A 16,911-nucleotide genomic window follows, 5' to 3' on the forward strand; every position below is an offset into this window, starting at 1 on the left:
CTGAACCAGGCTCAGGTATCTAATCAATGTTATCACTGTCATAGAATCACAGACTCACAGAATCATACGATCATAGAATAGTCTGAGGTGGAACTATCCTGTGAGTCCAACACCTGGCACCACACAGGATCACCCAAACATCAAACCCTGTGTCTAAGAGTGTTGTCCACATGCTTCTCAAGAACCTCAAGAACTTTTTTCTATGGCCAAATTCATGTTTTTTCTATCTCATTTTATTTTCCCATCTTATAGTGATAGAGAAATCCATTATCCCAAGGTCTCTGCTCCTAAAAAGACTTGGTCTTCCCTATAGTGGAAGCTCTATTAAGAAACCCCAATCGTTGATTTGAATGATTCTCCCTTGTGCCCTTGCCTACGTGAGAAGTTTAGATACTACTCAGTGTTCACACTTGCAGTCTCTGGAGATACCTGCCTGTGCAGTGAGTGGACCTGGCCTGACTGCTGCTGGCAGAGGAGTTGCAGCATCATGGTCTTAGCATGGGCAATGGCTGCAGAGAAGCTGAGTCACTGGATGGGTGTGAAGGCCGTGCTGACCTATTTTCTGTCTGTTCTGTTGGCAGTATCCAAGATATCCACTATAATACTACAGAAGCTGTGGGGTCATGAGCTGTCAGAACAGCAACACAGATTGTCTTCTAGTCCTGGACCTGATGTTCTGGCCTGCAGCTGTCTCGAGATGTAGGGTTTGCTGATACATCCACTGGAGCAGTGCACACATGTGATGCCCACATAGGAGCAAATCTCTGTTTTTAGTTATCACCATCCTGACCAACTCCTGCACCATTGTTCCGCACACCTTGGTTTGCTCACAGTGTGGTGGTACACACTGGTCTATAACACACAGTCCCTGTCAGCACAACCTGCATTGTTGTTGTAACTACACTGCACACATAAGAGTAGCAACGAACATGCAGGCTATAAAATTCTGCTCCTGTGCTGACAAAGTCTTCACTTACTTTCAGATCATCCAGGTTAGACGGCAGAGGGCCTGGCTTGATAGATGAGACACAAGTCTGGCCTGAAAAGGTGGTTTTCACAGGAGAAAGAGGGGTGTTGCTGACAGAAGTTGATGAAGCATTTGAACTTTTGATCATTTGCTCATTTGATTGCCTGAAATAACAAAGGAGATACGGGGTAACAAGGCTGCCCTCTGGGGGCTCTGTGCCCATTGCTATGATGTACCATCTCCCTGCTCCTTTGGGGCTCTTATCCCCTGTATGAGACCTGAAGGACTGCCAACCCTGAGGAAAACCAGTTTGGGCTGCAAGGAGATTGCTGGTATCCTACCAGCAGGTCACAGGTTCCCCAGCTAGTGCACAAAGTCAGAACAGCTTTTTGGGAGGTTACCATGTATACCTTACATGTATTTATCTCCAATGCACTGGCACAAATGGAAATGGAAGAGGAATGTTTGGAGGGAGATAGTACTAAACCCTGCTATTGGCACATCGTCACTCACTTTATCTGGCCTTGGTGCATCCCTGGGTAGTTGAAGTGCTGCTGCTGTTGCTGCTGTTGCTGCTGTTGCTGCTGTTGCTGCTGGCTGAGAATCTGGAGCTGCAGAAAGAGCTGCTGCTGCTGGAGGAGTCTTGCATATGCAGAGTCCATAGGTGGAGGGGACTTCTCTGCCTTCTGGTCTGGAGGGATGTACTGGTGATATTTCAGCTTCTTCACCTTCGGCTTGGTGTCCTTGGGCTTTTTGTGACGGTTCTTGCTGTCACTGGATGATTTTGACTGTTGGTTCCAGAAGAAAAGGAATTAGCTGAGAGAAGAGCTCTTGACATTCCTATGGGAACTGGGAGGCCTGGATAGAGCAAGGGCACGTCCTGCTGGCACCCTGACAGCCCAGCTCCACGAGCAGCTGATCAGGCATGCAAGGGATTTCTCCAGGGCAACATCTAATCCCAGCTGTGCTGAAGAATACATGGGATGGAAAAAGGCCTTCTTTGCCTCTATGGTATTTCTGCATTACCTTATATTTCCAACTCCCAAACCCAGGGAATCTTTCCCATGCAGAACTTGAGCAGTCACCTCTAGCAAGTAGCAAAGCTCTACCTTTTATAACTTCAAAATGGGATCCATCTCTCCTCATTATTCCAGACCTTTAAGACCAAGCCCTCAAATTTCCCAGTCACATGGGATGCAGCACTCTGCCAGGGAGTGTGGATATGCAGACCTTACCTTCACCACAGAGGGCACTGGGAGAGGTGGGCTGTCCTGCCCCACTGCTTGCTTGGGGCTGTCGCACTGGCCGCTCTGGCTTGAGGCAAGCTCCACTGTGCTGCCCTCAGTGCCACGGGGGTGATCCTGGAAGGGAGAGGTGCACTGTGAGAGGGCACGTGGGGCAGGTGCGGGCCCTTTGGACCCATTCCTCTGCCCAAAGTGTTCCAGTTCCCCAGGATACTTCACGCCTGACATGCAATCTTCTATAGTTTACCTCAGGGCAACCCAGTCCCTCCAGCTCCCACAGTCCTCCCAGCCTAGAGCACATCTCATCCCAGTGCCTCTTAACCCAGCATTCTCAATTCCCCCAGTCCATCTCAGTTCCCTCAAGCCCAGCTTCAGTGTTGCCACCTCACTGCCTTCCCAGTCGCATTCAGTGCCCCAATCCATCCCTACAGCCCCTCCATCTCCCCAGCCCAGCTGTGCCCTCATACTGGGGAGCCATGCTGCTGCCCACCAGAGCGGGGAAGCGCAGCTTTCCAGTGGTGCCACCCACCTGGGACGGCCCTGAGGGGGCCGAGGGCGGCAGCTCACAGGATTTGGTGCCTGCTGATGACTCTGTGGAGCCCTGGGAGTCCTCACTCCTGGCCTGCTCTGGGGACAGGCCGTCATTGCTGCTGTCCTCCTCAAAGGCAAACGCATCAGATGGCTTGGAGAAATTCACCTGCGTGCCTGCCCGGCAAAGAGAGGTGGACGTCAGGTATGTGCCCGGCTGCCCTGCCTGCAACAGCAATGGCCGCCTGCCTGCTGCTCCCGTTGTGTGCGGCACAACAGTGTGTGCATCTGCTGGTGGCAGGGATGGGGTGAGCGGAAGGCAGCGCGAGGAGTGCTCGGATCACACAGCAATGTCTGCGCCCCGTGGGCTGGGCCCAGAGGACTGTTTCTGTTTCCCATGTGTGCCAATCTTTTTAAGATCTGGGTGCAGGCCAAGGGCACAGTGCTTGATGTGTTCACATGCCTCATCCCACCTCAAACCGAGGACAAGGCTGCAGTATGGCAAGGAAAGGAGCCCGTAGGCCGTGGCCCCATGGCTGATGAAGGAAGCTGGTGGGTAATGCATTTCTTAGGAGGAGCTTGGCCTGGCAGAGCAGGAGGCATTCTCAGAGACTACAGGCCTGCTGGGCTGCACAGGAACAGCTCGGCTACCCTATCCTGCCATTGGACTGCAATGGGGAGAGGGGCAATAGGGTCTCGCTCCTTGATCAGCCAAGCATCTTGATCACACTTATGGAACTCTGTCCTCAGAGGAAGAACTGAAGCTGGAGGGTGACACAGCCTGGCAAAAGAGTCAACACGTGTGCACCTGGCTGCAGCTGGACAGAAGCTTCCAGGTCTGGTGTCTGTCCACAAGCTTCACCCACATGAAATGCTTCAAGTCGCTGCCATTACTTCTTGATTGCCACAAAGCCTGCCCCAGACATTGCTTTTCCCCTCTGCAAAGCTCCCAGCATACCATATCCTAGTCAGATGGGCAAAAGCTCTTGACCCCAGGCTTTTACTGATAAATGAAGTGTTGAAAAAGAAAAGCTCTCATGTGAGGCTTGGGAGGGCTGCAGGTGGGGGGTTCAGGAAGGAGCAGCATGGCCATGCTCATAATCTCCTCGTGCTCACATCTGGCTTTTGTCAGGCAGCTTGGCACACTGATACCAAAGTGACAAATGGGGAAATAGGAAGGGTCTGGGGACAAACCTCCACCTGTCTGTGCTGCTGGTCTAGCAATGTGCACCTTCTCACTGACACGCACCCTCCTGCTCTGACCCCTGCCCCTATCTGAAAGATAAAGGTTATCTCTGCTTGCCCCAGCTCGTGGTGCCAGGGTGGGTGAGTCCTGGCTGCCCACCCCAGGAAGGCTCTTTGAGCCACCAGCAGCAGCTGGACCCCTGTGGAGGGTGTGCTGCCTGCCGTGAGCTCCTGTTGGGAAGAGATCCTGCATAGACAGCACTTGCTGGTATCCTGTGACAACATGGCTCTGTGCCCTATTTGCCTGTCCCCATCCTGAGCGGTGTGCATATCACCAGCACTAGCCTCCTCTGGGACCCTGGTGTTGAAGAGGAGTTGCTTTTTCTGCTTGGACAACTCAAGAGCATCCTTGCCATGGCAGCTCTGAGGCAGACAGGCACAGGGATATGAGATCAATAGTGTGCTGGGGAGGGCCTCTGTCCTCCTGCTCCGCAGGGCCTGGTGTTCTTCCTTGTGTTTGGAGATAGGGCCTGTCCCCTTTTCTCTACAGTTGCCATCGGACACAGTACCCAAGCTTTACCTTCCCTGAGGAAGTGCAAGGCAGTGCAGTCTGCTCCTCAGACTGGGTGATAGCTGCTCCCCATGTCTAGAGACAAGTGTGGGCATCCTTTCTTGGAAATAATCAGTTCAAGCAAAAGGGACTTGGGGATCTGCAAGACTTCCACTGTGCTGGCATTCCATAGACATGTGAGGAGAAAACGTACCAAAGCACAGAGCCCAGGGGACCTTCAGGACACAGCAGCAGCCTGGAGCATGACAGGAATGTGCTGCATCCTGCTGTTTGATACTGGGGGCCTGCATGGAGCAGGGAGTGCTGCCCTTATCTGTTGCTCTCGTTCAGCCCGGGGCTGGCCATGTTGTTTCATGATCCCATGTCTCTGCTGTAATCTCAGGCAGAATGGTGTTTGCTTGGGGCTGTTTCTAATGCACTGGGTATTGTCCTCTCAAACATATTGGACAAAGTGATGACAAGGACCTGATAAAAAAGGGTTCTTATATCACTGCTCAGCTATGTAGGGCACTGGCGGCCTCCTGTCACTGGGACGTTAGGGCTTTCTGTTGGGGTCTGGCACTTACTGCTCACCCTGCCGGAGGTGATTAGAGGAACACGTCAGCTGAACTTTCCGCTGTATAAACAGTTGAGATTCCAAGGTTAAAGGAAAATGATTTTAAACCCTGTCATCTTTCTGGTATTGCAAAAACAAAAGGCTTAACGTTCAGAAGTGCCAGTGCTCATCTCTGCTCCTTGTTCAACCTTCACCCCCAAGGCACAAGCATGGCAAACTGCCTCCAACTTTCAAAATCAGTTTGAGGATCCTTCAGCTTAGGCTTCTTTTACAGAAAACTGAGGGCCCTGGTGCAGCTTCAGCCTCGCTTCTGATGGCACCCAAATGGCTTCATGCCTGACCTTACGTGCTGTATGTTTCACCCAAGGTGAGATAAAACTGGCCTCCAGGACACGTCTTTCCTGAGCATGTGATTGATAGAAGAGGATTATGAAAGAGAGAAATGTCAAAATTGAGCAAATCATTTAAAACCAGACTTTTGTTTTTAACAATTTTGTCCTGTAAATCTCTGCTTACCACAAGCTGCAGACAAGGCAGATAGAAAGAAATATTCAAAATCTTCAAGCACACTTTGCCTGGCCTCCAAGCCTCAGCTCCAGTGAATCATGCTCAAACTGCCTTGATTGTTTATAAGAGGAGGGATTTTTTTTAATGGTTTTGTATTTTTGCTATTCTCTCCTTCAATAAGTGGCTAAGGAGATTTTGCTTGAACTCTCCCTAAAAATTCCTCTTCAGACAGAGTCCTGGAACATTTCACCTTCAAAGACAAGAGCTGTGAAATGCTACAAATGGTGTGGCTCAAGAACCAGACTGCAGAAACTGCCGTGCGTACCCCACATGCGCTTTGCAGTGGGGAAACGAAGAGCAGGAACAACTGGAGGACAGGGAAGAGGTCTGTCTAAGCCTGCAGTATTTCACGCTGTATCTGCTGATTTCTGAGATGAAACCAAAGTCAAAGTACTTCCCGCCTCTGTTCCCATTTTCTGCATCACTCCTGTAGATCAAAGACCCCTCCTGTCCCAGAGCTCTGCCATTGTCCCTGTTTTTCCCTCAGCCCAGAATAGACACTTGTCCTGGGATTATGCCAATGGAAATAATCCCATGAATTTAGGAATGAGGAGCAACAGAACAAGGAGTTCCTGAAGGCAGAACAGCTCTCAGTGCCCCACTTGAGGCCTGAGGTCCAATTTGGACACAGAAATGAACCCAGACATCAGAAATACGGGCTGATGGGCTGGCACTGAACAACCTTGCAGGCTTTCCTGCTCTTTTCTCTGCTTTCTGATCTCCCTGTTTTGGCACTGGTGAACTCTGAGTCACCAGTCTCCTTTGTTTCAGCCCATGCACTGGCCTTCCTGCAGCAGCATGGGGGAAATAACAGCAAGGGATCCTGCCTCCCCCCTCCAGCTGGGATGTGGGTGGTGGAGGAACACTAAGTTTAGGCATAAACCAAGCACTGGGAAATAATAGGAGAATACTCTCCTTTGGGATGCAGTCAGCTCCTTGTATTCCCCAGAAGACTGGCACCCATTTCCCTCTACTCTCTTGGACCTTGCATTCCACTAGCATCAATGGAAAAACAAAGCAGCAGCCTCACTGAACCAGGGCTGTTTCACCCCTTGGGATGTAAGAGTTTGGCAGGGCACAAGCAGGACCAGGCTGGCCTGATGTCTGCATGTGTGAACTAAAGCCCTCTTCCATGTAAGGGAGGAAGGAATGTCCTCTCTCCAGCAGTATCATTTATGTACTCAAAGTCTTGGATGGGGCAAGTGGGGGAATAAAGGATGTATTCTCCCTGAGAAGACATGGCTGAAAAATGATTCATGTTTCCATCACAGATTCTCTAAGATGAAAACTCTCTTTTTATGGACCCGAGTAAGGCTGTGTAGGACTGGGCTGCTTACTGTGAAAATAAGGAAATTTAAATAATGTGCAGCTGCTACTCTTAACTTCAGGCAGTCACTGCTGTACGTCCTTGTAACCTCTCCAGCCCCTGCCCCGTGCCATGCACACAACACAAAATGCACGTTCACTTCCACTACCTTTTATGGCCTCTTTCACAGCTGAGTCGACAGGAATAATATTCTTCTCCACCAGCTCCAGAGGACCCGGCCTGAGAGCAATCTTTTCATTGAGATCATCTGCCAGTCGGGCTCTTTTCAGCTTCATTTGAGTGGACTGAATGGACCCCTCTGCAGCTGAGTCTAAAAGGCCAAATGGAAGGCATCAGTTCAGGACCAGGGCCATCTGTAAGCACACTGCTTGCTGAGAGCATGCTTCCCCTCAGCACAGCCTTTCTGGGCTGCAGCCAAGGCACAAGCAGAGCTCAGTGTCCAGCAGGAACTGCTCTGAGGCTGGAGGCAAGATGGGGCTTTGGGACACGTATCCTCCCCTGAGCCTGAGGTCAAGCTTCTCTATGCCCAATTAAAAGCCTTTGTTTTCTAACCTAGGCTTTCAAACCCAGCCAGCACTGAAACATCCTTCCGAAGACCCAGGAATGATCTGCAATGGAAACTTCATTAAGCTGTGACTGACTTGTGAGGCTAAGTGGACTCTGACTCCTGCCTGCCAGGAGCCCAGTGGCTCTTGTGGTCTAATGCAGATCTGTACTTCTGTGGAACAGCTGGAGAGAAGAACCATTAACAATGTTTGACAATTGGAATAAATGCCTTGCTCTGGAAGATAAAAAGCTGAGGCTTCAGGAGTGGAACGTTTAGAGGCAGTGTGAGGACATTGTTCCAGGCCTCCAGGGGAAAAACAAGTTGGTGGAGGAGCATAATAAAGGCAGCTAGATCTGAAAACTACTGCCAAACCAAATCCAACTAGGAAGCTCCCACTTACTGAGAGGTGACAGAGCAGTGACCAATTACCACAGCAAATGGTAATTTCCCGAACAAAGATGCTCTGTCTCCTCTCATAGCACCAGCTTGGGGAGAGAGGGAGCAAGATCTTAAACTAGACTGCATCTATACCCTTGAGGGTCAAAACTAACAAGGGCTGCATCTAAGCTGTGCTGCCTTCAATGGCTGGACGCTGTTATGGAAGAGATACTATACTCGACACAAGCTTGATACCAGGGAATAATACTCTGCAGGAGGTCAGGAGAGCTGATGTAAGGTCATTTTTGGCCTCAGACTAGATTGTGTGGAACCCACATAAGGTCCCTGAGGTGAGCAGTAACAGAAGGTGTGTCTGGAAGACATTTAGATGATGGCACATATACCAGCTGCCCCATTTCAATCACTTCTATGTCCTGTTAGGAACCAGCTGGGCAGATAAGCCCATGATACTCCAGGGCACACCCCCATGAGTGAGCAGAGGCCTCAGCCCAGAAGTGTGTGTGGGGCAGCACCGCCAGGTGCTCCGTGCACAACTAGGCAGGCTCTGCACCACCCCTGTGTCTGGTCAGCCCTGTCAGTGCTCAGTGACTGCAGCCACCTCCACATCTTTTCTATTGTACCCAGCCCCAATTCCAGTCTGTACTTGCTTCAGTCACTTGACCTAAGGGAAAGACACTTCTACCTGTTAAATGGGCAATAATGCTGGCTCATTTTAGGGATGGAGAGAAATAGGTAAAGGATGGCAGTGGCATGAATCTGTCAGACTCCTGGCTTAGACCTCTGGCATGACAGAGGAAAAAGAAATATGAACTTTATCCACAGAGTGAGCAGGAGCCAGCATTTACAGTCACCAGAAAGTAATTTGCTTTTCCTTGGGGACTGACAGGGTTCGAGGAGGGAGACTGCACAATCCTCCCTGTCTCAAAGGAGCTCCTTATCTCTGGAGATAATGGGGGACACTGCAGAGATCTGCTGCCTGTGATGGGATGCAGCAGAGCACTGCCAGCTCCTGGCTGCAAAGAGACATCAGGCTGCGGAAGGGGAAAATGCACAGACTTAGAACCTTTTCATATGGCAGTGCATAGGATTATTATTTCCACCAGCTTTCATTTCGTTTCATTCAGCATCACCATAAGAATTAAGGCAAAAAAATAAAAAACAGATCCAGCTTTGGGAAGCTATGAGAACCACCTGCTACAAGGCTTTCACCACAAGTGCCCAAGGTTTGCACTTCATGAGGACGTGAATCATGGAATCATAGAATGGCCTGGGTTGAAAAGGATCACAATGATCATTGAGTTTCAACCCCCTGCTACATGCAGGGTCACCAACCACCAGACCAGGCTGCCCAGAGCCACATCCAGCCTGGCCTTGAATGCCTCCAGGGATGGGGCATCCACAACCTCCTTGGGCAACCTGTTCCAGAAGTGCAGGACCTCTAACAGAGTTCTCTTTCATAGTTGTTTTCTACCCTACTGTCTTCTAGACCATTTCACATTGATCCCTACCAGAGATGGAACAAAGGTTAGCAGGTCTTGGATCTCCTCCTGTCAGCGGAAAAGTGTGTCTTCCACTCAAAGACTGGATCTGAACTGGCTACTATACAGCACGTCCCCTTTGACAGTGGCTCTCATGAGCAGCTGGGGCAAAGTAAATAGTAATGAGAGTCCTGAAAGGAACTCAGGTGGAGCAGGAGAGATAAGTATGTGGGAGAATCCCAGGCAGTCTTACCTTGTAAAATGTGCATATTGACCAGGTCTGATCGCTCAGGCCTGCTTCTGATCTTGTGCTTGAGATAATCTTCAGTCTGCAGAACACAAATGCAGAGAGTATTACCTGACTAGAGCATCAATAAGGTACAGAGAGCAGGTGCTGTCCTATGTTTTTTTGGATTCATTACAGTTTAGGTTGAGTGAGCTCCTGAATGGTATTTTTTTTTCACCTGGACACTGGCTGATTCTTGAACAGAAGTTCTTCAGAAAGAGAACAACATGCATGGAGCTAGTGAATGTTCACTACCCTCACAACTAGACTGTGTCCTGGCCAATTATCCTTGGGCTTCTAATCCCTCAAATCTTATGAGAGCTTACGGGAAGGATGAGACCTGTTTATTGGGAGAGGCAGATCTGCTGGCTCAGCAACCCACACCATCTTTGAGAGCTGCACTACAGCAGTGCCATGGCATAGTATTAGCAATTACTTCTGTGGGAAGCCTGTCATTCTGCAATGACATAGAAGGCTGAGCAGGTCATAAGAATACCCAGACACTCACCCCAGGTCAACCACAAGACTTAGCCTTCCTGCAGCTATGTGCTCTACAGTTCCTCACCCCATCTACCCTATCTGTAGTGTGGGTTTGGGAAAAACCACTTTGCAGATCACTGCAGTTGAGCTTGTGATGAGTTTGTACCGAATTCTTCATGGCTTTAGGTACAGAAAACACACAGAGGTGCAAAAACACCTTCCTCTGGGCCAAGGAAATCAGTACTGGAGGCTGTTGACCTCAAGTTTACAGATGCAAGCTTACCACCTGGTGAAGAAGAGCTGAAGAATAACTTAGATTAATTATCAGCTGTTTGCTAAGTTGAGGTGCTAGAAGAAATAATATTAAAAATATACATTTTTTTAAAAAGTTTAAACTCTTCAGAATGAATATAAAAAAACACAAGCAGCTAGAGAAAATAAAAAAACCTGTGGTAAAAGATATACAGGTTGGAGTAATAGCAACAATCTCTGGTTCTCCAGGAAGCTGGGCCAGGGAGAGCATAATTTACTGCTTTAAAAGAGGTGGAGAGAAGAAACCTGGAAATTACGACTCCAATCAGAGAGATATTGGAACAAGTAATCAAACAATCTATACAAAGGGATTTTGAAGATAGCAATGAGGTGAGTAACTGCCAGGATGTGTTCTTCAAGAACAAATGATACCACTATTTTCCTTTTATGGAGAGATGACAGATTTCTGTTACAGGAATAAACAAAGTATGTCACGTAGTTTGACTCTAAGCATGTTTTGACATTATCTCATTTTCTCATATTCAAACCAGAGAATTTGATCTGGATAAGAAAAGCATAAGAAAGGAGCATAACTGTGGGTCACCAAAGGAATTAGGAATGGTTCACAGTGCAAACACAAGAATATATCAAATCATGTTCTGCAGCAATTCTTCCTACTATTCAATTTTTTCATTTATGCCTTGGATGATAGAAGACATACTGCTTAACTCTGATTCATTCAAGACTAACAGATTGCAATAAAAAATGATTTGGAGTAATTGAAGAAATCATCTGAGATACATTGGATACAGTTAAAGAAGGACAATTGGAAATGACTGCAGTCAGGTCACAGCCACAGCTGAGGCAGCTGCACAAGCTCTGGAAGGAATGAAGATTAATCTACCAGAGATATTTCTGCAGTGCTTGGTGGACAGTGACCTTAGATAGAAATTGGACTGGCAGGCAGCTTTCTAGGGAATGCCATGAGGAATGTCAAATGGATACAAGGAATAGCAAGGCCCTGCTGTGGAACCTGTGTCTGAAAGAACACATGGGAAGGGCCTGGAGGGTGGCAGCAGAGATCATTAAGTCAGAAATGGGATCAATGAGGAGAGGCTGAAAGGAAAGGAAACTGATCAGCTCAGAGGTGCGTCTGCCGTAGGGAAACAGGGTGCAAAATAATTTTAAAACGTGCTGCACAAAAAGAAATAAATGGTTCTGCTTGTCCATGCTTGTAGAAGGATAAGTAATGGCCTTAAGCTGCAACTGAAAAGCTTGGTCTGGGAATCAGGGAAGACGTGGTAACAGCACAGGTTAGGGTGCAATGAAGAGGGTTGGTTAAGGGGTGGATGGGATGGCTGTTGGCTGCTGCACATCTGTCAGGAATGACCTAGCTGGGGCTGTTCTGCTGTGAGGCAGAGGCTGGGTGTAAGCTGAGCCAGACGGCCTCTGTCCTCCAGCCCAGCAATCTACCATAGGACATCGACTTCAAAGTCTGCTGCCCTGGCCTAACGCCAGCCTCGTCCATAGCCAGTGACATGTTTAAACAAATAATAGACATTTTATTTACTGAAGCCTTTGCAATTTCTTCCCCTTCCCCCATAATTTTTCCCCAGCTTATTTTCACCATCACAATCCCTTGCTTGGACCACCTGTAGGTCTGCCTGGATTCTGTGCCAGCTTAGAGCTGGATGATGCCTGCATTTGGATGCAGTTACATTCACTTCTCACTATCAGGTCAGGGCCTCACTTGAGCTAAATCTGAATTACTGTCATACAGACATGGCACCATCATGTTGACTCCTGCACTGTCACCATGCTAGCCTGACTTTCTGCTGTGATTACAGTTCCATTTGACCTTTTACTGTCTATGAGCTGTATTTGTGTCACTGTGGTGCAAACAGTGGAGAAAGACCTCAGATGTGTTTTTTCTTTTTAGCATCAGTTGAAGCAGAAGAGCTTTCAAAACACATGAAAGCCATTATTGTTATCTGCTTTCTGTTTGCAGAACATCAGTTTGAAGGAATATCAGCTAAACAGCAAATGCTATTGAATAATTATCTGGAAAAAGCTGCTGCTCCTTTCCTGTCAGGGCTATAAGCAGGGCATCCTTGCAAAGGAATATTTTTTTATTATAGGCTGTGTTCATCAGTGTGTTCATTAGCATGCTCTAAAAATGCATGCAGTTTGGGATAGACTAGACCATCCTTCGCTTTCCCCCAGGCAACCAGCCAGTGAAAGCCTTTGAAGAGCAGGACAAAGAGACACAAATGTATACGAAACTGTAAAATATATGACACTTCAGGGATACTTTGGATTGCTTGAAATTTCGCAAGCATGCTAATTTTTCAGAGTCAGACTGTGTTTCTTATGCTAGCCATTTATTACTGCTGGAGTCTCGGGGCAAGTGATTTGGAGTGTGTTTAAGTTCAGGAGAGCACTTCTCCATATTTCACAGCCATACTTTCTTGCAAAGGCCCTTTTCCATGTGACTGTAGGCACATTTTGCAGACTAAGATAAGAAGCTCTTGTATTCAAGAGAAACCTGTGTGACTGTTCCCTTTGCCATGCTGTGTGTGGACATCTCTCCAGCTTGGTCAGGGCTGCAAGCTGGGTGCTATAGAAAGTGTTTGGAAGACTGGTGTGATTTTCCAAAATGTGATCACATCACAGAGTTTCAATGTGCTCTGGAAATGGCTGCTTATCTTGTCCTTGCCTTCAGCAGTATTTTGGGAAGCCTGAGTGCAAATAGGTAATCGCATGAGTGGGACACTGGCTCACTTAGCCCCTGGGATATTGCAGTGGACCAGCAGTGCTGCTGACTAAAGGCCCAGCTCCTCTCTGATGGCAAGTATGAGTCTCCTGGGGACTTTCTCCAGGTGACATCTGCATTCCTCCTGCACACTTGCTAAATACTTAGCCTTTCATCTGTCCTATTTGATGCTGACTGTTCTCAATGCCCTGACTTGTGCGGGAGTGGAGAGCAGTCAGCACAGCATGAAGTGGGCCATGGATATGGCCCTGCAAGGAAAACAGAGGCTTGAAGTAGTTGGACATTTATGTAGTTGGAGGTTTACTGGAAGGCTGAACCCTCTTAGGCTCTTGTAAAACCGAGGGACTGTTTTAAAACCCCCAAGCTCAGGAGACAGATGTCCCTTCTGCAATTTTAAACCTCCTGCCTGGAGAAGGGTGCTCCTAAACACATGAAGCCTGGCTTGACCCCAGCGTGTCTGAAGCAAGGGAGATGCCCTGACCCTCAACTGTGGCCACATGGCCTTGGTAGAGGAAGCCAGATGAGGGCAGGGTGGTGAAAGGTGCTTTCAAACTCCACAACTCATGCAAAGCGAGCCCATGTGTTCACTCATTGGGATGGCAGTAGGAATTACCTTGGCTCGCTCCAGACTTTTTCGCTGTTCATGGAATGCGGATGGGCTTTTCAGTGCTGCAACAGGAAAGAGAGAGGAGCAGTCAGCACAGGAGTGGAAGCAAGCAGCCACCAGGATATTCAGCAACAGCATTTTAATGAGTGCTATAAAAATAGCAACACAAACTAGCTGCTCTCTTTATTGCACTAACTAAAAATAACTCAGGAAAGCTCTGGGAAATCCCATGCTCTCCGCCAGGCCACAGCAAGAGAGCAGGGGGACGGGGAGCACAGGGAATGCAGGAGGGACATGGGCAGGGAGATGTGCAGCTTTGGGATGTGCTGCTTAAGGGGATGTGCTGGAGAGCAAGTGCTGCTCTTCCTGGAGCTTTTCCTGTAGGTAATGGGACGGGGGGGCACCACAGCCCTGGCAAACTGATCTAGGGAGAGCAACAGGCTGAGGGGACATCACCTGAAAGTAACACCTGTAGGTGACTGAGGCCAGCAGAAAAAAAGGAAAAGACCTGCCTGCCTGGCCACTTAGGGCCATGGGGTTACAGCCTCCAGCAGGGGTGCTGCAACCAGGACCCTGGAGCTGTTTTCCTTTGTCCCTCTTCCATCACTGACTACGCCTCCATCTTCTGTTGGCTCCTTCTCTATGGACACTGACCTGTCCTCTGCCCAGAAGCACTGGTGTGACATGGTGCTTCCCTGAGCAGCTGTCTGGCCAGGACCAGACAGATCTTAGCATCTACTGGCACTCAGGATTAACCCAGAGAGGGTCCCAAAAGGAAGGCAAATGATTCCTGGGTCTTGGAGTGAGAGCAGTCTGTGCTGAGTCAAGGAGGACCCTGCACACTTCCTTGTTTAGCCTGATTCTGTAGAAACTGAAGAGAAATTTGTGTGGTGAAGGGGTTAATATTTTTCGGTCCCTGCAGAAATTCTTTTCTATCTGTGTAAGCAAGCAAAATGAACTGTTCCCATTGGGACGGGGAAGGGGAAGGTGCCCTGACCCACAAAGACAGCCTGCTACAACTCTCTGTTTGGCAACACTTAATTCCCTTTCCATCTTGTGAGTGGGATACAACGAGGACAGAAGCTATTTTCACACAGGACATGATGTCCTGCATCAGTCTAGAAAAGGACGATGAAAATAATGAGGAAAGCTGGAAAATGACTGGGGGCCTGAATTGGCTTTTGGTAGGCAACACTCCTAACCTCCAGAGAATCACAGGAAAACACAGAGGGCACATTCCTGCTTCTCAAGTTTGGAAAGCAATATACAGACAAGCCAGCATTACTGTGCCATGCTCCAGTGAGCAGCCATGAGGATTGGTGACAGCTAGTTTAACCAGAAGCAAAATAAAATGGTGCATACAAGAAAATGAAGGTAGCAAGAGAAATGACTTTTACAGCTCCATTCACTTTGAAGTCCTGACACTGGGAGCTTACTATGGGCACTGACCAGTCAAACATCATGCTATTCATGAGGAAAATGTTGCAGAATTTAACCATTTACCAAGATTTTTGGAGGAATTATGTGGATGCTGCAGCTTGTATTAGTCTGAAAAAACAAATGAAGACATTGCTAACACTGGTTATTCAGACACCTTGTCAGGCAATGACCTGGCAGCTTGAAATGGCTGAGGTTTGGAGGCAACAGGGCAGAGCTGCTGTGCTTGGTGTTGATTATCTTAGGACTATTGACTCTAAGGCTCAAGTCAGAGAATGAGGTGGTGGCTGCATACAGTAGAAGGGTCCTTACTTCAAGCACAGCTATTTCTGATCCCACCGCATTGGGGAGAACTTTTCCTTGAGGAATCCTTGATGCTGCAAACTGTCACCCCTTCCCTTTGGGCAGATCTGGTTGGGGTATGGGGCAACCCCTGTGTTGGGATGCAGGAAGGTTTCATCCTCACTTGTCCCTGCAGCCTTCTCTTCTGCAGAAGGATGCTCTTGAATTTAAAGATTTTGCCTGGGCACTAAGACAATAAAATGGCATGAGTTCAATAATACAGTGCTGCATGAGCTAAGAACTTCCCACTCAGTGAGTCTGAAGAACAGGACAGGTTCTGCTCTCACCTGCACACATACATGCATCAGGAGTGTGGTCTTGTCTCAGTAAATGCAGATTTTCTCTTGCTTTCAGATGCTTCCCCCCCCACACTCACAGGACTGAAGGGACCCAGAGGCTGTCCTTGCTTACCAGTCAGTGCTTGTCATTATTTGTAGTTTTTTATGTTAGAGTTGATTATTCAGCCTGCCAGTTGTTCAGCGTACAACCTGAAAACTTCTGACCATCAGAGTCCACTTTTAAGCCTGGTCCAGAAGAACAGCACTACTGCCTTTTGCCCTGAGCAGCCTCCTTTTGGCAGTTTCCTGCCTTCTCCAGTGATGGGATCATCTGAAATTTTCACATTTCTTAGACGATCATCCAAAGGAATAGAGCTAAGGTACTGATGGCATTAATCTTGCCCAATCAAACCAGACACAGAATGGGCTTTGGTTAGGTAAGGACACCCATCTAAATGCATTTTGCTCAGGTACCACCATTACTTCACCCTGAGCTGCTCTCTTCAGTACCAAAAACGAGTCAGCTTTCTCAGTTCCTCCGAAGTTTCACTCTTACTGTGCTTGTAATCCACATGGCTGAACAGCTTAGCAGGTCCTGTGGATGGTCATCAGCAAGGGTTTCAGCAAGCCCTCAAGGCTTTTATCCAATGCTAATCTCTTAGTCTGACCTTTCACCTCTTTTTGTGGTTTCTATATAAAATGAGTCAGTTAAAAAAACAAAGTTTCTTAGTTCTGTGACTGCATCAGCTGAAAATGTGACATTTTTTGTATAAAACCTGACCTGCAACATGGAATCAAGCACATGTTCCTAGCTTGGTACCAAAACTGACTCAACACAGAGACCAGCAATGACCCTCTGTTCTCTTTCCAGATGAGCTCTTCTCAACCACAGTGACTCACATCTGTATTCATTTCTTGCCCACCTGCAATGCATATGAACCAATATCCCACCCTGGTGCACCTCTTACAGCCCATCTCATCTGCAGGTCTTCAGAGCTGACAGGACATGGGAAGTTTAATCAAAGACTTTTTCGTAAGGACTGACTGCACGTGCCCAGACCACAGGGAAGCTGGCTGGGATTCCCAC

The 16,911-nt window shown here is 48.2% G+C and overlaps 1 protein-coding gene across 15 annotated transcripts in view; it reads right to left on the reverse strand.

The window, feature by feature from the left end:
• MYOCD (myocardin) overlaps positions 1-16,911 on the reverse strand; it is a 227,039-nt gene that overhangs the window by 8,173 nt on the left and 201,955 nt on the right. For 5 of the 15 annotated variants that reach the window (XM_090121964.1, XM_090121963.1, XM_031603766.2 and 2 more), the window contains 7 exons: positions 13,774-13,829; positions 9,623-9,698; positions 7,094-7,255; positions 2,741-2,916; positions 2,203-2,328; positions 1,481-1,755; positions 978-1,131 (listed from right to left, as the gene is read on the reverse strand). In XM_090121964.1, the coding sequence (XP_089978090.1) occupies positions 978-1,131; positions 1,481-1,755; positions 2,203-2,328; positions 2,741-2,916; positions 7,094-7,255; positions 9,623-9,698; positions 13,774-13,829 (1,025 nt within the window). Of the gene's footprint in view, positions 1-977; positions 1,132-1,480; positions 1,756-2,202; positions 2,329-2,740; positions 2,917-7,093; positions 7,256-9,622; positions 9,699-9,833; positions 9,853-12,039; positions 12,326-13,773; positions 13,830-16,911 lie in introns of those variants that run through there. The other 10 variants (XM_031603761.2, XM_090121972.1, XM_090121971.1 and 7 more) reach the window with 7 other exon arrangements.

This window comes from Phasianus colchicus, chromosome 20, assembly GCF_987193195.1.
Source record: "Phasianus colchicus chromosome 20, bPhaCol1.hap1.1, whole genome shotgun sequence".
Classification (NCBI taxonomy): domain Eukaryota; kingdom Metazoa; phylum Chordata; class Aves; order Galliformes; family Phasianidae; genus Phasianus; species Phasianus colchicus.